At 34.1% G+C, this 21,890-nt stretch overlaps 3 protein-coding genes across 3 annotated transcripts; 2 read left to right on the forward strand and 1 right to left on the reverse strand.

Annotated features, from left to right (window-relative positions):
• The first annotated feature begins 961 nt into the window (after window positions 1-961).
• EMB1579 (ATP/GTP-binding protein family) lies at window positions 962-11,315 on the forward strand. The gene is made up of 22 exons (XM_022869570.2): window positions 962-1,099; window positions 1,434-1,520; window positions 1,760-1,963; window positions 2,231-2,521; window positions 2,680-2,771; window positions 2,980-3,639; window positions 3,745-3,790; window positions 4,454-4,546; window positions 4,636-4,691; window positions 5,112-5,229; window positions 6,224-6,435; window positions 6,516-6,579; window positions 7,326-7,499; window positions 8,018-8,048; window positions 8,174-9,276; window positions 9,407-9,481; window positions 9,637-9,711; window positions 9,792-10,115; window positions 10,411-10,614; window positions 10,723-10,764; window positions 10,837-10,899; window positions 11,005-11,315. The coding sequence occupies exons 2-22, from the start codon at window positions 1,449-1,451 to the stop codon at window positions 11,092-11,094; spliced, it is 4,089 nt and encodes a 1,362-aa protein (XP_022725305.2). The 5' UTR covers window positions 962-1,099; window positions 1,434-1,448; the 3' UTR covers window positions 11,095-11,315.
• A 264-nt stretch (window positions 11,316-11,579) lies between these two features.
• Window positions 11,580-13,467, reverse strand: LOC111281844 (methyltransferase FGSG_00040-like). Its single transcript, XM_022869571.2, has one exon. It carries the CDS (start codon window positions 13,342-13,344, stop codon window positions 11,734-11,736), a length of 1,611 nt encoding a protein of 536 aa, XP_022725306.1. The 5' UTR covers window positions 13,345-13,467; the 3' UTR covers window positions 11,580-11,733.
• Window positions 13,468-18,196: 4,729 nt separating this feature from the next.
• LOC111282482 (transcription factor MYB106-like) lies at window positions 18,197-20,330 on the forward strand. The gene is made up of 3 exons (XM_022870587.2): window positions 18,197-18,417; window positions 18,961-19,090; window positions 19,279-20,330. Exons 1-3 carry the CDS (start codon window positions 18,285-18,287, stop codon window positions 20,156-20,158), a joined length of 1,143 nt encoding a protein of 380 aa, XP_022726322.1. The 5' UTR covers window positions 18,197-18,284; the 3' UTR covers window positions 20,159-20,330.
• The last annotated feature ends 1,560 nt before the right edge of the window (window positions 20,331-21,890 follow it).

Below are 21,890 nucleotides of genomic sequence, written 5' to 3' on the forward strand. Positions count from 1 at the left end.
TGGAATTAAGATATCCTCAATTTTATATTGAAAGAATGTATAATTATGATATTATATATATGTAGAGATATAAATTTAAAACTTGTTAAATATTTTTTTATGAGATAAAATAATAAAATATTTGGATTAAAACAAATAATATTTTTCAAATTGAATGTGAATTTTTTACATTAAAATAGATAATATATCATAAGTCAAATATGAATCTTCACCAAAAAATTTTACAAAAATGTAGATAAATTATAAAGCTCATTAATTAACTACTACTTTATAACATTAAAAAATGTTTCACATCTTTTGCATCCTTAGCCTTAATTTAACCAAATTATTTCTTTTAAGTTTTTTTTTTAAATTATTTTTGTCTCTAATATCATTTAGAAATGTTCATGAATCAAGATAAATCAAATCCTGTTATCTATCCAAAATTCATTTTAATTTGATTTGGTGAATCAAGTTTATGAGATTAAAAGTTTTCAAAATATATATTAAAGTATTAATAAATTAATAAATATTAAATTTTAAAATATATTTTTAATAAATTTAAATTAAAAATATTTTTTATTAATAATTTAATATCTAGGATACCCAAACTTAAAAATCCCTATTCAAAGCCCTACCCATACACAAGTGTTGTATTATCAAAGTTATTATTATTTTTTTTAAGAAATCAAAGTCATTCTTTTGTAAGCTTTTCATCGAAGTTATTTGGACGTTTATACTTTATATCGTAAAAAATAAACATGCACCTTTAAAGTCGTTGTTTTCGGCATTAAGTTTCAATCATCTTCGGGCTGAGAGCCATAAGAACCCAAATGAACGGACCTGATTGAGGCCCATGAAAGCCGAGCACAATGACATGGGGCTGAGCTTTATTAAAACCTCCATTTTTTTTCTAAGCCCGCCGTCAATGACACTGACAGCTTCGTATCCAATGAACCAATGAAACTGAACCAAAAATTTTGGTGCTAAACCTCTTCAAGTCATCCTTAAGTCACACGCCCCTTGCCCCACCCTTTCTCAGTTCTTCTCCCTCATGCATTAGGGTTTTTCAATTTCTTTTTCCATAATTTTCAAGAACCCGTCTCCGCTGGTCTTTTCAGTAATTCCCCATTATCTTTTCCATTTTGGGTTTTAATTATTTTTTAATTTATTTATCCGATTTTCATTAAAAAGAATCTGGGTTTCTGGCTTCAGCACTTATATTTAAAAAAACGAAATAAAGATTGATTTTTTCTTGTTTGATTGACATTGTTTTGTATGTTGTTTTCTCCATTATCTTTTCCATTTTGGGTTTTAATTTTTTAATTTATTTAACCGATTTTCATTAAAATCTATTTGGGTTTTTGGTTTCAGCTCTTATATTTCAAAAAAAGAAATAAAGATTGAAAATTTTCTTGTTTGATTGACATTGTTTTGTATGTTGATTAATGCAGGTTTAATTTATTTTAATGTATTCGTCCAGAGGGACGAATGCCTACGGGCAACAATCCTACGGTGGCCAATCCGGATACGCCCAAAATGTGAGTCTTTTTTGGTTTTTTCACAATACTTGTGTTAAAGATGCTTGATTTTTCTTTTTTCAAGCTCCTTTTTCTGTGATTAGTTTCTAATTTATGTATTATGGTGGGATTGAAAGTTGTCTGAATTCCTGGGATTTGCTATTTTCCCTGGCTATAACATTTTCACATTTACACATGCGCTATAATTCAAGACTTATCAGGGGTCTGGTTTTGTTCACAATTTTCTGTATATTTTGTAGTTAGGGGGTGGTTATTCTGGTAGTTCTGTTGGAGGACCTGAAGGGGGAGCTCAAATGTCCTTGTCTTCTCGGCATTCATCAATTCTAGGTAGTTCTCAAGAAGCAGAAGTTGGTGGGTACAGAGCCCTTCCTTCAGTTTCTGTTCATTATGGGGGGCAGTATAGCTCCATATATGGCACAGCTGCTCTGAGTGCTAGTCAGCAGGTTGGTGGAATCTGGTTTCTTTTCCTATGTGTTTGTTTTGGTAATTTTATATTATTTCATCTTGCTGTAACTCTTCAGTTTCTCTTTAATAGTTATGCCTTATCATAGATATTTGGGGACCCGGGTCGGTTTCAACTATTGTGTGCTGTTTTTTTTTTCTCCCACGGGAGTTTATGATATGTACAATATTATTAAATTTGCTAATGGACAATATTATTAAATTTTATTGATCAAATTTTGGATTTGGCGAATTTTTATTTGTACTAGGTTCCGGCAGTAAGTTCCAAAGGGGCTGGAGCTTCAACTTTGGAATCTCGTAGTACTTATGCCTCAGCTATGCCAGATTCACCTAAATTTGCATCCTCTGACTATGTTTCATCATCAAGTCACAGTTATAGTCACAAAGGTGATCAAATGTATGCAGAAAAGATTCCTGACTATCCTACAGTGGAGAGAAGACAATATGGAGAACGACAGGGTGGTTATATGGGGAGGGAATTGCCGAGTGAGCCAACTGGAAGATATTCTGATTCTGCTATTTTTGCTCATCAGCATCAGGTCTAGCAATTTCATGATGTTTCTTCTATTAGCGTCTTTTGCTTTTTTTTTTCTTTTTTCATGCTCTTTCATGGTCTGAATATAAATATGCTCCACCCTTGTCCATCTTGTTCTCTCTGTCGGTTTTGATCTTTAATATTTACTATCTTGTTCAACAGCCTGAGCTATATGATCGTCTTGATCAAGCTGTCTTGCTTCGACAAGAACAATTACTCAAAGCTCAACCAGCCTCTCTTGATAGTAGTTTGAGGTATTTTTATTTTGATGAAATATTTAATGTACAATTTTCAATTGAGGATGTTTGTGCTTAATAGCTACAGTTCTTCACTTAATAGACATTCCCTCATAAATATATGGCCAAGGTCAACCTTCTCATCCTTCATGGTGATAGTCTGTTGGCTGCTTGTTAGATGGTAATATATTGCTTAATAGACTGAGTAGCAACACATTTCTGGCAGACAAGCTGATTATCTTGCAGCAAGGAGTGCTACTAGTCGTCATTCCACCCAAGATCTTATGCCTTACAGAGGAAGAATAGATGCTGATCCCTGCAGTTTGTCATTGCTTAGTTCTTCTTCTTCTTATGGTGGACAGCCTCCATCGATATTAGGGGCGGCACCAAGGAGAAACATGGATGATCTCATGTATCCACCTAGTTCTGCAAATCCTGGTTATGGAGTGAGCCTACCGCCTGGTAGAGATTATGGAACAAAGGGACTTCATGTTACATCCCTCGAGTCTGAATATCCTGGTAGTATATTGTCACGCAGTGGTCATCCTAGGGTTGATGAACGCAAGGATGACAGGGCTGGTTATCTTAGGGAGTTTGAGCTGAGAGAGGAGGAGCGTCGTCGGGAGCATTTGCGTGAAAGAGAGAAAGACAAAGAGAGGGAAAGGGAGCGGGAACGAGAACGACTACGAGAACGAGAAAGAGAACGTGAACGTTTGCGCATCTTGGAGCGACGGGAGAAGGAGAGAGAACGAGAGCGCAAGCGTGCACTTGAAGTTACACGTGAAAGAACTCCACCTAGAGTTTCTAGGGACCATCGTGGTCCCTCGTTGACAAAAGAGGCAAGACCTATGAGGCGAGACTCCCCACGTCGTGAAGCTTCCCATAGGTTTATCTTGATGTTTTACTTTCCATCCTGCTCTAGTTCTGAATGTTTAGCTCCTTGTGTTTCTCACAGTCTTCATAACTAACTTGGTCTTCTGTATTGCTGAAGGCGTCTTTCACCTGTTAAAGAAAAAAGGAGAGAATATGTCTGCAAGGTAAAAGGACAATGCAAGAGCTTCCCGTTCGAAGATAATTTGAACTTATTCAAGAATTTGCTTTTTTCCTTTCGAAATCTGATTTGCATCTTAAATCTTCCTGTTATCACTCTTTCTTGGGCCTTCAATTTCTGTTGCTTCCTGTTCGTATTTGGCCCATGGTGTGCAGGGCTAGTTGCTGGGTTTTCCATAACGTAGAGAATTCTTCATATATTTATAAGTGTTGCTCACTTATTTTGAGTTTATTGTGTTAACCTTACCTTTTATCCTTTGTTCCTGGGGCACCTTTTTCTGATATTTCACTTTGATTGGTTTCAATTTGCTCCTTTCATCCCCTCATTTCTTTGGATGGTTTCTTTTTCCCTCATCCTCTCACCCTTTTCCTTATTGAGCAATCTATATTCCTTTTATGAAGACTATTTCAAAACTTTCATAGCTTCCTTGTTTTATATTTGCTGACTCCTCTAAGCTGTGGTGGTTCGTTGCAACTTCTAGTTGTTCCAATTGATGAAAATTTTCCTGTATTCTAGAGAATTTATTGAACTTATCTGAGTTGGAGACCTTTTTCAATATATTTTCCTGTAATATGGACATCTATTTTCTGTATGTGCATGTCATTTGAAATTTTTTTAATCCTTTCAGCAATATCTTGCTTACTTGCAGGTATATTCATCCACCTTGGTAGATGTAGAGAGAGATTATCTGTCAATTGATAAGCGATATCCCAGACTTTTTGTATCTCCCGAATTTTCTAAGGTCTTTCTCTCTTTCTCTCAAAATTCAGTGATGCACTAAATTTGTATTTTTAGATATTTGTTTTGACCTAACATCTTTGACTGTTGTAGGTTGTTATAAACTGGCCAAAGGAGAACCTCAAGCTCTCTATGCATACTCCTGTCAGGTATTCTTCCTGGATGTCTTTGTTACTTGAATAGGTTTGGACATCTCAACTAACATTGAACTTCTTGGTTTGTTGTCTTTTTATTGGCTAAAGAGTAAAGACTGAAGTGGTCTTGCCATCATGGTTTTAGATATTTTATCTGTGAACTGTCACTTTATTAATCAATTAATTATTTTTTTGGATGTGAAATTGCTAATGCATTGTTTTCATGAAGCTTGGACTTCTGTCTGGGGAATAACAAAACAATTGAGACAAACATTAGTTGTTGAAACTTTAGTAGTTGTGGGATCCAAATCAACGTCCATCCCAATTTCATTTACTCCCCCTCATTTCTCCTTCTTCAACTTTGATGAACTAAACAATTTTGCATCTTATGTTTTTATGAAACTGTAATAATTTAGTTTCTGTTGAGTGGAGCAGCTTTGAGCATGATTTCATTGAAGAAGATAGTTTAGCTGAACCAAAAGAACCTTCCAGCAAGCTTTTGTCTGTGGGACCTGAAAAGTCTGAACAAGGAAGTACAGTGTGGAATGCAAAGGTGGGTCATTTGTAAATGTAGCATCTGATGACATAAGCTATAGTTGTATCTATAATATTTTTATTTTTTCTTTTATCCTTTTGTGGGAAGCTAGTTTTTATCAAATGTGAATTTGTTATTTCATTTTTTTTCTGCATTATGGGTTTTGTCATTAGTCATCAGAACATAATATCTGAATGATGTAGAATTGAGTTCTTGTTGACTAAAGCATTTAAACTTTGAATGTCTGCTTTGGTTTTAATGGAATTTCTATTGCACTAGTGGTTTTAAGAGCCAAACTTTGTTGATATAATGGACTATTTTGGATCAGCCTTCACTGAAATAATGGTATTTCTTGTTTGGATGACAACTGAGGACTATGCTTCCAGCAGTGCATACCTTATAAACTCTACTCTTTTGGTTGAACTGGCATTATAATAACTTGTACTTCTGTGTCATTCCTTATGTCACAAAGCACCCGTGTAAGGTGTTTTCTTGTTTGTATGATCTAGGAGACTAAAACATAGAATTTAGTTTCCTAACAGTTTCCTTTTATATATATTCTTATTTACACAGTTATGATTAATCAAAGCCTTGAGGGGTTTATATAGGTTGACATGCTAAAGGATGATCTAGTCTTGCACTTATTTTGTTAATTTGTTGGGAAATTTATTTGAACATGCTGAAGTGCTGACAAGAAGATTAGTGCATTTTGTTAATGTTCATATTTGGAAGGAAGAAAATTCTGTCTTGTTGTCAAATTCTATTGTATCATATTTAGGCATTTATGACTAATAGATAAAACCTGTAGAAGCATGAACTACATGGTGGTTTTAGTAAGCTTTGTATTACTTTGAAGTTTCCTTTGTACAATTCGTTTGTAATAATTCATGGATGATTTAAGCTCTATCAAGTGCTTGTCTCTTTTGGCTTTCTTTGATAGGAATATTGAAGATTCCATTTCAAAGATAATTTTAATCGTGTTTGAGTAATGTATGTTTGTGACTTTGTTCAGATGATTTTGATGAGTGGATTAAGCAGGAGTGCTTGGGAAGAGCTGTCATCTGAAAAAATCCCTGATGACCGCATACCTCATATTTGCAATATTCTAAGGTTTGCTGTTCTTAAAAAGGATCATTCTTTCATGGCAATTGGTGGACCTTGGATTTCTGCTGATGGCAGCAATCCTTCTGATGACGATTCCTCTCTAATTCAAACAGCCCTTAGGTTTGTCCTGTCTGCTTGTAGTAGAATGCTATTCATAAGCTGATTAATTTCTCACCTGGGGAGTTATTTTACTTGAGCAGGTATGCAAAGGATGTAGTGAGTCTTGATTTGCAGAACTGTCAGCATTGGAATCGTTTCCTTGAGGTATTATCTAATTGTCCCTGGAAACCTTGTGTGATTTTGCTTAGAAGCTGCAATTCTGCTGATAAAAATTTTATGCTTTGTATTTAAATCTTTTATTCGAAATTAGTCTGCAGGATCCTTCTCATTTAGTTTATTTTTTTGTATCTATTGCTCAGGCTTAATTGTAAGGTTGATTCTATTGTACTTGAAATCCCTTTTAACTTGTTATTTCTCGGCATCCATGATCAAACCTTTTATTGGATTATGTATTTATTATTTTTGGTCATTGTGTAGACCAGACACTCACGACCATCTAGGATGGCAAATCTTTTGGTGGTTTTCATCTTGAAATTAATTTGGAGAAATCACTTGCTTTCATCCTATCACGTTTCATTTTCCCAAGAGCTTGATTCCATAGGCCTTCACTAGGAAAGAAAGATTAAGGTGCCATGGGCACTTAAAGGTTCTGTTTAGGATCTAGTATATTTAATCTTGGCAACTATATATGCTGGTAATATTGCAGCCAGAACATAGGGAAATATTCTAAAATTTAGTAGGCTGAAAGTGTAGAATTGTGCAAAACTTATCTGGTTGCAACCTGGCACTCTAGCGGGTGGCAAGAATTCATCATCACATTCTTTATGAGAGAGCTTAGTTGTATTGAATTTTCTTCTTGCAGTATCTTAAGTTGAAATATTGTTTCTTGAACATGTTTCTTGATGACAAGAATCTAGTTTTGATTTTTGATCTCTCGTTGTCATTTGCAGATACATTATGACAGAGTTGGCAAGGATGGACTGTTTAGCCATAAAGAGGTCACCGTATTGTTTGTTCCAGATTTATCTGAATGCCTTCCTTCATTTGATACATGGCGAACCAAATGGCTAGCTCATAGGAAAGTTGTTTCTGAGAGAGAGCACCAGCTTTCTTTGAAAAGAGAGGTATTATTCTATTTTGTTCTTCCTGCCTTTTCTGTTAGGTTTCCTGATCCTCAATTTAATGTCAGAAGAAATGCATATATATATATATATATATATGCATAGGCTGTATAAAGAAGATGCATATGCTTAGTGTATGCATGTGAAGTGTGAACATATATACCTGTGATGTATAAGCAGACACATTGACCCACACATCAACCAACGACAAACTGGAAGTATTAGTAGATTGCAAAATGCCAAAATCTTTAGTGGATTTTGCTTTACTTAAATGCCTGTCATACATGCTGAATGTCATCATGATCTATAAATTTGTGTCTAAGTTCTAAAGATTTTGGACAAACAATGGCTTGGAGCATTGTGTGCAAGGTAGCTGTCAATTCCCAAACAACTTGATATTGGTTTTGGGTTAAGATGGATATGTGGGTGACTCTTAGTTTCTTATTTCTTTCCCTATAAGTTTTTGTAATAAAATAAGGAATATTGAAGGTGTTACTAGTGGTAAATTTGTTTTCTTTCAGAAATCGAGGGAGAGGAAAGAAGGATCAAAAGGTGAGTTGATTATTACAAATTTCATCTTCTCCATTTGCTTACATATTTTGTATGGGCATGTCCAATTATGAAATTGGATCAATAGCTTCTTTCCTTTACTTCAATTTTTCATTTATGTTGGCTAGACAATGAAGTCGATTCTACGAAACAAACTGAAAGAGGCAAATCAGAAAAAAGGAGTCAGTCTGTGTCCTCTAGTCATGGAGTATTTGCTAACAAAAGGGAGAAAGATGGCAACTGTATTGAAGGAGATGCAGCTGAAGGAAAGGTTAGTGGGGGTGAAGATAAAGTTCAGGTAAAAGATGGCACTGAAATAACAGTGGGAGGAGGTCCTGAGAAAAAAGAAAGTGGAGAAGCTGCTGCTGCTGCTGCTAAGACAGTTGCTGTGAAGTCAGGGAAGAAAAAGATTATAAAGAGGATTGTCAAACAGAAGGTTGCTAATAAGACAGCTGCAGAAGTAAATACGGCTAGCAAACAAAGTGACAAGGTTGATGAAGATGTTGGAGAGCACAATACTAACTCAGAGATTGCAGTTCGACAGGAAGAATCTTCTGCTGGTTGTGCTGGGGTTAAAACTTTTGTAAGGAAAAAAATTACCAAAAAGGAGGCAGTTGGGCAAACTGATCAGAGTGAAGATAATGGTGTTCCCCTTGAGGCAAAAATGGAGATAGAAACGGGTTGCTCTGAAGATAAACCAAAGGATAATTCAGATGCCACTGCTGCAGTCATAGAAAATGTTGGTGTGAAAACAACTGTAAAGAAGAAAATTATTAAGAGGGTGCCTAAAAGAAAGGTTCCTGCTACACAAGCTAAGGATGAATTAGCTGAAATTAAGAAAGATGGTGATGAGGATGAGAAAAAGGTGATTCAAGCTGTAAGTGAGACCTCAAATATAGGTAAGCAAACAGGTTCAGAGAAACAAGGTAATGCTGCAAGTTCAAGTAAATCAGAAATCAAGGCCGACAAGGAGAATAAGAAGGATGAAAAGGTAACTAATGTGGAGTCTCTGATTGACAAGCAAAAGGTTAACACCAAGGATAATTGTGATGTCAAGGGGGGAAAATCAAAAGAGGGGGAAAAGCCAAAAGATGAGAAAGAGGACAAAGATAGTAAAGATGAATCCCAAAGCAATTCTAACAAAGAATCAAAAGATATGAGGAAGTCTGAGGAACCTTGTCCGAGGCATCCTGGATTGGTTCTACAAACAAAGTGGAGCAAGGATTCTAAAGTAAGTTAATCATATCATTGAAGAACGTTGTACACTGGGCTGAACTAAAGTGAAGGAAAATGTTTTTTATGCACAAACTATCTAATATTCCTAGCTAGTACTTGTCTAATTATTCATTCTAATGTTGCAGTTGCGTTCATTGTCACTTTCACTGGATTCACTTTTGGATTATACTGACAAGGACATTGAAGAATCAACATTTGAGGTTAGTTTTCCATTGTGACCTTTCTGCCTTATTATCTAAATTCCTTTAATATTTTCCATCCTATATTTTCATTTATAACTTAATGATATCTGAAGCAATCTTTTAGTTTTTATTCTTACCTTTTCATTTACACCAACTGTATTCCTTTTTTGCAGCTTTCATTATTTGCTGAGATGCTGTATGAAATGCTTCAGTATCAAATGGGTTGCCGTATTTTAACATTTCTCCTGGTTGGTTTATGATGGTTCCTGCTTATTTGCCTTAATTCTCTCTCTGAAGAATTTTCACTGACATTCTTTTTAATGTGTAGAAACTGCGAGTAAGATTTATAACAAAAAGAAATCAGCGTAAGAGGGAACGGGAAGAACTCCGTGAGAAGGAAACTGAGAGAAAGTCACCGACAAAAAGATTGAAAAGCAATGAGCTCACTGTGAAAAATGAAAGTACTAAATCGGACACATCAAGTGCAGCTCAGCAGGAGGATGAAATGATTGTGACCAAGGAAGAAACTACTGCTGATCTTGTTGAGGAGCCAAAGATAAAAGATGAAATAGACGATGAAGATTTGGAGGAAGATCCTGAAGAATATGAAGAAATGGATGATGCAAGTCCGCAACCCAATTCCTCTAATGAGGTAGGGCTTTCCTCCTCTTTGATCAGGGAGGCTGAAATGATTTTTATCAAACATTATTTTCCCTTATGGGTTTTTGGACTCATCCTTATAATTTTTATGCAGTAGATTTTGTTACTGGCTTGAATTTCAATCATGTTGTTCTATACTATTAATATTTATGTTATTTTTTAGTATGGTTGACTTCCCATTTTATACCTGGATTACTTTGTGGTGATTTGATTTGGCGAATCTATTTTCGTATGGTCAGTGCTGTTATATTCTTATTCATGAAAGATTGTAACTTCATCTTTGACAGAAAAATGAAGAAGAGAAGACAGACACAGATGCTAAGCCTGAAAAGGAGGCTGAGAATGATGAAGCAGGGGAATCCACCAAAAAGGAAATGACCACAACAGCTTGTAGTTCAGAGTCTGGACCTGTGGGAAATATGTCTGGAAAGAGGGAGCTGAAAGTTGATCCGAAGAAAAAGGTGCATGCTATCAATAAGGATTTGTTGCAGGTATTTGCCAGTTCACTGTTCATTTCCCTTGCCTCAGAGCTTTCCTGTTTGAGTATGCAATTCAGATTTTCTTTCTTCCCTTATTAATGCATGTCTTCTTTATTATAGGCTTTTAGGTTTTTTGACCGGAATCGAGTTGGCTACATAAGGGTGAGATCAAAATCTTTTACTTTGATATGTTCTCTATCGCCAGTGCTAGTGACCACTTATTATTTTCTACAGGTTGAAGATATGAGGTTGATTATTCACAACTTGGGGAAGTTTCTCTCTCATAGGGATGTCAAAGTAAGATACATATGATTCTATGATTCTTTTTGTTGTTTGTCGTAATTCTGCTTTTATGTGGTAGCCTTGTGCCATGGTTAATGATGGTTTTCTTTACTGCATCAGGAACTTGTGCAAAGTGCATTGTTAGAGAGTAACACCGGAAGGGATGATCACATTCTTTACTATAAGCTGGTTCGTATGTCTGACATATGAGAGCTTTTTGGGTCGGATGATCTGTTTTGCATCTAATGACCCATGAGAGGAGTGATTGCTAGGAGTTGAACTGAGTCATGGATGTTTGAATATAGGGTTTTAACTTCTACTATTGAGTTACTATGAGCCTTTTTCCCTTGCTGTATCAAAGAAATAAATAATTGTGCTCTTCGTTTATACAACAGATTGCCTGCTCATGGCATCATCCTTTTAAATTTGAACGGGTAGGTGTCTTTCATCTTGCTTTCTCTCACTGCTTTTGAACGTGGTTTGAGGCTTAGGCTTCATTTGGAACTGGGCCCTTAATGAAGCATTAACATGTCAAAACACCATAAAATGCGCAACTGATTAGCATTACTTGATAATCCTTGTGATTTACTATGAGTATGGCATGTAAGCTTTACTTTATCTTGGTAGTTAAATTACCCGTCTTTGCAAATCAATGTACCCAAATAACAAAATTAACTGTATAGTTTATTGCAACAAAATTGACTGTCAGTAACATCAACCGTGAGGCTTCTTGATCATGGTAACATCAAGGCAGTTATGCAAGATATGCGAGTAAAAGGTGAAAAATAGGAACACAAAAATCCAGAAAGCAGAAAAATAAAAAGAATTATTTGCCGATGGCCTATTTAGCTAATAGCTTTGATCGTGAATGCCAAGCTCAAGAAGAGTCCTCATTGCTTGTTTTTTGACCACTTTGCCATAAAACCCCCTTCCCATCTTCATTGCTCTCTCAAAGTCCACCACACCAGCGCCACCACCACTCTTCTTCAATCCTTCCACAACGACCTTCAGCACTCTCTCATCACTTCCCACAGTTTCTACCACACTGTCCACGACAGACTCCATTACTGGAATCCGCCTGCCCCCCCGTTTCATCGACCTATCTGAACCATACACCTCAGAATAAGCAGCCCAAAACGATGCCCTCAAATAGCCCTTCTCTTTTCCCTTCACCGCCCATCTCTTCATACCTTCCTCCAACCTATAAACTGTACCGCCTACATCTACCCACTTTTCAAGGCCTATCTCAATCTCTCTTAACTCTTTCTTGGAACGCACTGCCTCTTCAAACTTGCATCTTCTACATTTGCAATTAAAACCCCATGACTCGGACGTCTCCACACGCCTGTCCAACGAAGAAAGTGCATCAAAATACATGAATGTGATCTCTTCACCAGCCTTGATGTCTCTAGAAGCATGGACCATGACGTAGTCCCCAACATGCAATCGCCTGGCATTAGGATTACATGAATGGTTGATGAAGGAAGCCAGTAGCCATAACCCAACACCATAAAAATCACTATTTTTCCCCAGTACTTTAGCTGAAACGGCCTCTTCCACAAGAGAATTCACATCCAAGATGCTCAATATCTTATCCATATCAAGCTTCTCCTTTGAACAACTATTTTGCTCAACCTCAGGCCTAAAGAAACTCATATCAGGAACTTCAAGCCCCTCTTCATTTTCACCTGTGGATAACATATTAATCAAAAGCTGTGTTTTTTGGCATTTCGTGACAGCTTCCTTCACTTTATAGACAAAATTCTTCCACATAACAAACTGTGCATTTTCTCCTGAATCTTCACTTCCCAATATACCTCTTTCAATTGCAATTGCCTTAGTGACCAAAACCAAAGTCCCAGCATCAATATTCTTTGTTGCAAACAAGCCACGACCGCTAATTTCAGACCTGTTAACGTGCACTGGACCAATATATTCAGCAAGTTCTGGAGGCTTTCCTCGGAACCCATTAAGAACCCAATCAGAAAGATCAAAACTTCCTGTCCTTGATTGAAACTCAAGTTTTTTACATTTCTCTAAATACCCATTGAGGAGTTCGAGGTTACCATTACCCTGAGGATCAAAAAGAGCTTCTTTGAAGCAGTCCAAAGCATTGGAATATCTGTTCAAACTAAGCAAGATCTTACCTTTGCAAAGTAAAGTCTTGAAATGGGTAGCTTCAATTTGAAGTGCTTGCTCACAGTCTTTAAGTGCTTCAGTGAAATCTTGTAACCTTGATCGTGCGTCAGCCCGATTTGAGAAGGCTAAGCAGAGAGATTTGTGGAGCTTGGAGGGGTAATCTGGGTCTGGGTTGAAATCTTCTTGGGTCTTCAAAATTTGGTTTTGGCAAAGATCGATTAACTGAGAGTAAAGTTGTATAGAGTCTTTCCATTCTTCTCTGAGGAGAAGCTCTGTGGCTTTTGATCGGAGCTGCAGCATTTGCTCTTCAGCTGCGGACATAGCTGACTCTTGTTGTAGCTCCTTTTCTCTTCTTTGTTTGGTAGTGCTTTTTTGCTTGCTGGTTTTAAATTTTGGGGGGTTTCTGTTATAGTAACGGTCATATTGGTCTTTTCGTCTTTGGCCTCTTATCCTATTTTTGAACTTTTTTTTTTTAATTTATTTTTTATAATGGATCTCCTTCTTTGATAACAGCAACGGCTATGTCGGGCTTGTTGTCTTTGGTTAGAATTATGTTGCTCAATTTCAATTTAAAACTGTGGGGCATCTCAAAACCATCTACGTATTATGAATTTGATCAATGCCATGCTCCCAAAATTGTGAGCATACCCGTGATGAATTTCTACAATGACCCAAATTCTTGTTAGAGAGCATCATTAAGCAAAATGACGTGAGAAAAGTTATTCACAAACATCACACATCTGATAAACAGTCATTTCTTTACGTAGTTTATCCTCAATACAAGCTAGACCATGCCTTCCACTACGGTAAATAGATGGTAGCTAGGATCTGTTCCTAATGATTCAGTGAGAAACTCGTATGATTGCTTGGTGAAGACGGTGACAATTGAAGGATTAACAGCATTGTGAACAGGTTTCATTCCTGCATGGGCTAGACATGGTCCTTGGCAATCTGTTTTCTGGGTCTCTGGTGAGAAATTCCGGCAAATTGCAAGGCTTTCTTCCTCCGGAACAACGAGCTGATGGGGATTCAGATGCCAGTACACTTGCATGGTAAAATTCAGTTTGTGAATTGCCAGCAAAATGAAAGGGAAAATTTCAGATGCTAGAGTGGCAATTACTTGAATACCAGCATTGACCTTTATAAAACTCAATGTTTAGACATAAGTCCGCTTATTGCTAAACAATTCACGGCTGGTTTTGTAGTGTCCTACTCACCAATCATGCAATGCATTTGATTTCTTTTTTTGACTGTCCGTTTCCTATGTAGTTCCTGATGGCATTTTTCCCATTTACCGGCCCTGTTATAATATGCAGCAGCTAATGATGGCCGTGGGGTCTTCGGGGTTGAAACCTTGGCCCTTGAGGGTAATGCTAAATGGGTTTTCGTTTCTCCATTCTTGCAAAAGGTGTGCATGTGATGGCCTGGCCGAGTTCGTAAGTACAGCCCGGAACCTAGGCAAAGAGCCGAAGACAATGAGATTTAAGCCCAATTTGGGCTTTCAGTGATTGTAGTATTCGGACAAGCTGTTCAAAGGCTTTGGCAATCCAAGCTTGATCCACAAGTGTTCTACTCTACCTCTTGCCTTTTAGACTAATTAAAATTATTTTTTAAAAAAATATTTTGATAATGCAGTCCTATTGGGTGTTTGAGTTCTGTTTGCCATTGGAAAGCAAGATTTTGGGGAAGAGCTAATAAAAGTTCTATTCAGTAATGGTAAATATGCTCAAATTAGATATTTATTAAGTTTTGAAACTAAAATTTTTATTCGAAACTTTAATTGAACGAATTATTTGAGTTTGAATGAATCTTTGTAAAGCGTTAGGTTTCAAACTTTAAGTTACATATATTTTCATAAATGTGAGTTTTTCTTTTGATTTGATTTGAAAATTTGAAGATTTTAAATCTTAATCCAAAAGAAATAAAATTTATAAGATAAGAAAAAAGTTTGCTTCCTAACTTCTACTAGATCCAATGATTCTCCTTTATCTACCCAATGAAGAATATCTCAACCACTTAAATTTTGATGCTCTAATTACATTTACACACCACCTTCCAAAATTCAATTCCATCCTTCAAGTTAGCTACCCTATTAGAGACCGTTTGGTACATAAATTGAGTGTGGTGGCAACTTGAATTTGCTCTTGCGGTGAAAATAAATTCACATCACATTAGAATCATGCATCGAATTAGATTTGATAATTTAAAATGTGATACAATAAAACAATACAAATACGTTATGAAAATAAGATATAAATTTTAATAATAATTATATATGAATTTAACAAAATAAAAATTACATTTTATATTTTTATATACATAAACATAAATTATGATATATAAATTTCATGTATAATATAATATAAATATATAAAATTTTATATTTTATATGATATAAATATACGAATCATCAAATCTACACCGAATAAACTCTTAATCTACTAGCTTCCATTGCTGCCTTACCTGGTGTCTCTTTCATCTTGCAAAATACAATCATGCCTCTTTTTGTGTTCGATTTTCTCAAAATGTTTATCATGCAAAAGCGAGTCATAATTGGCCAACCAAGTTGCATTTATAAGGCCTTTGGGGCAAAGAAGAAAGAGTACCATGGAGAGGAGGCAATGGGAAAAGTCTTATTCCATTTACAATTCGTGTCAAAATTGAAGCTATTTTAAATTTATGAAATTTCAACCAATTGCTGTCGAGTCACCGTCAAGCCATTTTTTTTGAAAAGCAGTATCGTTCCCATCATATCTTATCACTTGAGCTTTATATCAGTTGAATTTTTTTCGTATAGAGATTTGAATTCAAAATTTTAAATTGAAGTCTTAAATTTTAACCATTGAATGTCTCTTTGAAAACAACATTTTGATAAAGGAATTATATGGTAGAGATTATAATTTAAAAATAAAAAAAATTATAAATATTTAAATTTAAATTTAAATTTATCTAAAATCACATTTTAAAATAATTATATAAATTAATTAAACTGAACTCTAAATTAAATTATATGTACAATTTCATTTTACAGTTCCAATATATTTGCACAGTTTCAATTGTACCATATATTTTGTCTTGTGCAAGGTGGTGGCCCCGTATCTATAATCAGGTCAATTTTTTTTAGGTAGGACTTAACTCCAGTGATTTATTACAATTAGCGTAGCCAAATTAAATTTGAATACTATTTCATGGACCCCGAGTTTGGTAAAAATTAAAATCTCTCATAGTAAATTATTTTAAATAATTTGAGCAATTATGGAGATGTGAAGACTCTTTAAGGTCTCATAATTTTATTTAACAAAAAATATGTAGAGTTTCATAATTAGTTTGTAAGATATTATTTATTTTAATTCGAAAATTTTAAATAGATATTAAAATTTTAGAGTTAATTCTCATCAGTAATATTTAATTTTTATCCGACTAATAAGCCCTTTGATATTATTTATGAAGATTGATTAGTAATCGTTTTGATATTATTTATGAAAATTTACATTCAATTTATAAAATATTATCCATTTTAATTCAAAAATTTTATAATTTTATCACATAAAAAATATCTTATAAATTTGAATTTAAATCTTTGTTTATATATCATAATAGATACTTAAAATATTTCGATATGAGATTGATATGTCATAAAATATTTCATAAATATAAATATAAATATAAACTTAAATCTTTATATATATATCATCATAATTTATGAATATATATAAGATTTAGTGTTTCAAAAAATTTCAAAAACCGGATTATTCATCCAAGTTTGTAGCCTAATGTTGGTCGTAATTGGCTTCAAAATTTTAAGATAGAGCCGATTCTTATCCAAATTAAATCTATTATTTAAGTAATAATAAATATTTTTATTTATAAAATATAATGCTCAAGTTTTCATTGGGTTCCAATTTCAGTATGATCCCGACGCCTCATTTAGTCCGTACAGCTCCCAAAAAAATTGGATTTTATAGCCTATTCACATGCTACTGGAAGGGAACCAACAGTGTATGATTGAGTACTTTTTTGTTAGTATTAATTATAATGTCACTTTCACAGTCCCACCTTTTGATTTTTATAAAACTTGTCATTCACCATTGTCCATTCTCTGTAAATTTTCTTTCATATTTGAAAGTGACACCTCAAGCTCTCGTCTCACTACTGCAGGCTATTCCATGTGCAGCAATGTATAGACCACAAAACAATTGCTTATTATCGATTGTTGTTCCTGGTACGAGGCTTAATCCATACAAATCTACTTTATACCAGTCATGCTATTTGTCTCATAAATTTTGTTACATATTTTTATTTCCTAAAATGATAATAACTTAAATTCCAAAAAAAAATCCATCAATTTATGTTTAAATCAACTTATTAATAAATGAGATATTATACTTAAATGGATAAATTATTATCACATCAAAAGACAAAAGTTATAGGATAAATAGTATTTTTTATTTTATATTCACGTTAAAAAATTTTGAGGATGTGCAATAAGATATAAATAAAAATAAAAATTTAATTTGTGAGATATTTTTTATTAAATAAAATTATAAAATTTTTAAATTAAAATGAATAATATTTTGTAAATTAAGTATAAGTTTTTACAATATCATTTAAGAGTTTAAATTTGAAATTTTTTTACATTAATTATTTATTAATAAGATGACTTTGTAAGTATTTGATAGTGTATTGAATTTAGAGAAATTGTACATTGACAAAGCATAAAAATTTAATATTTTTTTTTTACTTAAAATTGTTAGAATTTAAATTAAAATCACTAACACTTTACCAACGGTTCATGAATTTGTTGGCAGAAGGGAGAAATTGTTTTTATTAGAAAAATGAAGTTCAAAGATGCGATCTTTTTAAGGAAAACATGTCGTTTTGTTGTTCACCTACCACCTGCAGATCAACGGCAAATTATCTATTAGTTTTATTCCTAACAATTGTAAGCCTTAATTGTGTCAAACAAATTATATATTTAATCTTCAGGACCACTAATTTCACCAAACAAATAGCAACGATTTTAATTTGAGGAAGACTCGATATTGATCATCGTGTTTATGGCACGACCTATCCAAATATATCTGGTATTAATTTTGCTATCTCATCTTCACAGTAATTCCACTATTTCAGTTTAAATAATATAACTTATTATCTCTCACAATTCATGCATGGCTAAGCCATCCATTTTGGTCAATTAAACTTACTCTTTCACTTTCTCCCTAGCCTAAAAACAAAACCTTGGTTCTCTTGAAGATTGGTATATGGGTCGCTCTACATGTTATGAAAAGGAGGGGTTGAAGAGAGGACCGTGGACTCCTGAAGAAGACCAAAGGCTCACTGTTTATATTCAACAACATGGCCATGGCAGCTGGAATGCTTTGCCTGAGAAAGCAGGTGAATTATATGAACCTTTTTTTTTTCCCATCACCAGCCTGCTTTGAGTATGACATTTGTCCTTTTCTTTGTGGTTTACTCTGTTAAATGCGTTTTATGATCAGCCAAAACTAGATAGATCAACGTTCAGAATAGTATATTGACATCCGGTCGATTAAAGAAAACTCAGAACATAAAACACGATTGAAGGTAATACAGGAAGATCTAGCTGCAACAAATCCAAACGGGAGATGTCTAACAAAACTGAAGTACTAATGATACCCTAATCCCTCGTTGGAATTTTCCGAGGTCTATGATATATGTAGCGAATAATATCTCGCGGGTTTTTTCACGAAACTAAATTGACAACTAACCACCGGGGCATGAACAATTTTCCTTTCCTTTTGTCCAAAATTGTCAAGAGAATCTGCAAAAAAACAATTGTTTTACCTCAATTGAATTCAAATATTTGTAATGGAAGACCAAAATTGTGGAAAAAAGTCACTTTTTTTTAGCCATTTAGTTACTGATTTATATGCATGGTTCCTTACTTGATTTGTTTAGGATTAAAGAGATGTGGTAAGAGCTGTAGACTGAGGTGGATCAACTACTTACGACCTGATATCAAGAGAGGAAACTTCAGCTTGCAGGAAGAACAGACCATCATTCAACTACATGCTTTTCTTGGGAACAGGTGAAGAATCCGTCTCTTGAAGTAATTATACTTTCTTTTAGAGCAGTTCATGGATTTTGTGCTAAAGAAAAACAGATGAACGTACGTTGAAACTGGAAACACCCCAATGCCCATACTATACCTTAAATCAAATTAAGATTGAACCGCTGCTTAATTTAATTTCTTTTTCTCGATGTCAATTAATTTAGATGGTCAGCTATAGCAGCTCACTTGCCAAAGAGAACTGATAACGAGGTCAAGAACCATTGGAACACCCATCTCAAGAAGAGGTTAATCAAGATGGGCATTGATCCTGTGACCCATAAGCCTCGAATCGACGCTCTTGGCTCTCCATATGGTCATGCCAGCAACGACTCCAATTTAAGCCACATGGCTCAGTGGGAAAGGGCTCGCCTTGAGGCTGAAGCGAGGTCTGCACGCGATTCAAATAAACAAGCAGTGCGAAATCCTGTCCAAGTAAATCCAAAAATCCAGCTCGGGGCTGTTCCCCCACCTCTAACACCAAGACCAAAGTGCCTCGACGTACTTAAAGCATGGCAAGGTGTAGTTAGCGGCATGTTTAACTTTCCTAACCGTGACAATCTCGAGTCTCCTACATCAATATCCAGCTTTTCTAATGACGTGATTCAACTTCCAACAACTGGAGTAAATCAAAATGCTACTGCCGAAGGTGTGGATTGCATTGCAACGAATACTGATTCATATACATGCAATGAATTGGATGAAATAGATAGTTGGAAACGTTTTGTTAACCTCAATCAAATGCAAGAATTCGAAGTCGGGTTAGATGAGTCTACGTCGATGGCAATGCAAGGGACGACGTACTCAACAGAAAATAATGCATGGTTGGTGGACTCTTATGGGGAAGCTGGAAACAGTAATGAAGTTATGGAGGGTTCATCATCATCAGATACTTTGATTGGTATCCCAGTTTCATTTTCATCAATGAAAGTAGAGATATCAAATGGAAACTACAGCATAGTGGACAATGGGAGCTACAGTGTCTGTGACTGGGATAGCACACTCAAGTTCAAGAATGCTTCATCGTCTGGTTCCCCCATGTTCTGACTTCTGATATTGGGATAAGAAATGGTCAAGGAAAAAGTTTTTGGACCTCAGTGGAATATGACCATTTTTGGATAAAAAGTCGATAGATCTCTCTTCCAAATCTGATAATTCATATTTTTGGACCTTAGTGGAATAATGAATCGGCATCATATAAAATAAGTTTAGATTTTAACCCAACTTTTATTGAGAGATATTGTTCGTTTTGATTTGAAAGTTTCACGATTTTATTTTACAAAAATATTTCAAAAATTTAAAATTAAATATCAACTTATATATTATAATAGATTCTTAAAATATCCCAACATAAGATTAGATGTCAAATTAGTAACTTGTAAAAATCTTTTTAATATTATATTTTAAAATTATAAAATCTGTTAAAAAATCGATTTATTATAAACCTAATTAAGTTATTTAAATTGAATAAAGGTTTAGATAATTTATCATGGTTTCAGTACCCTTGTTAGGTAAGGTAAACAACTTACAGCTACTTTAATTTAAAGGAAAATGTAAGAGGGCAATTATATTGAAAATATTTTAATTTAATGATTATTTTTCACGTGTATGAAAAGACAAAATATAGAATACATATTACACTATACATTAGGAGAGCTAAACAATGATGGGTTCTATGGTTTTTTTTTTTTTTTAATTTAAAATTGAATTTATTGTTAATAGGAAAGAGTTACAAAAATATAACGACTGAATCATAATTCTGATAAACTCCCAAATTAACAATGGAGTTGGCAAAATGATTGGCTTCCATAAAAACACTAAAAACTTTGTTCATACCAATATATAAATTGTATAGCTTGTATCATAATAGTTTTTTTAGGACCGGGGACGTTTAAGATTTTAATTTTGAGGAAAATAAGGACAGTTATCATTAATCTTTTTTAATGTGTGATTGACAATCTAAAAGTTTATCTTTTTAATAAAATTATAAAAACGGATTTAAAATTTATTAAAAAGATAATTGTCGGTCTATAAAAAACAAGATGGGCATCGGTAGTCGATTACGTGTGAGAAAAGATTAGCACCACACAGCTCCCATAAATTAGTATCAATTAGTCATGGGTTATTTTTTGTATTGGATAAAATGGTTTCAATTTGAAATTTAATAATAATTTTCTTCATTTTTTAAAAAAAAGTAATTTTATTAAAGTTTATTATTTAAGAATATTAAGACAATCTTTAAGTTAAATAATTACTTTAAAATTTTTCAACATCTAAGCAGAATTAAAAAAAACTCTTTTCGCTTAAGATTTATTAAGATATTTCTTAAAATAAAAATAACACTATTTGTAGAAGATTATTGGTGACTCTCCAACATCAAGACAGAGTACCAAGAATTATATCCTTTAGAATGTTATTTTTTTTTATTTTAAAATTTTACATTTTTAAACTACATTTAAAAAAAATATTTTTGTGCGAAAAAACTAATGATGGTATAATTAGTTAGCAAACAATAATTAAAGGTGTGAACTTGTGAAACAAGTACAAACAATAATGAATAGATGCATGTATGCTAATGGATGTTATACAAGCTGATGAAATGCAATTTTAAAATCGAGTTCTTAAATATAATGAGACCACCTTAACTCCTAAACATCTAGGTAGAGTTTATTTGTGACTATTTATATTTAAGATCCAATTATATATATTTTATTTGCATCTCATTATTATCATAAGTTAAGGACTCATGCGAAAAACTTAATGAAATAAGGTTTCCTAA

This window comes from Durio zibethinus, chromosome 5 (genome assembly GCF_047325235.1).
Source record: "Durio zibethinus cultivar Kanyao isolate XHJ-2024 chromosome 5, ASM4732523v1, whole genome shotgun sequence".
In the NCBI taxonomy this organism is placed as follows: Eukaryota; Viridiplantae; Streptophyta; class Magnoliopsida; order Malvales; family Malvaceae; genus Durio; species Durio zibethinus.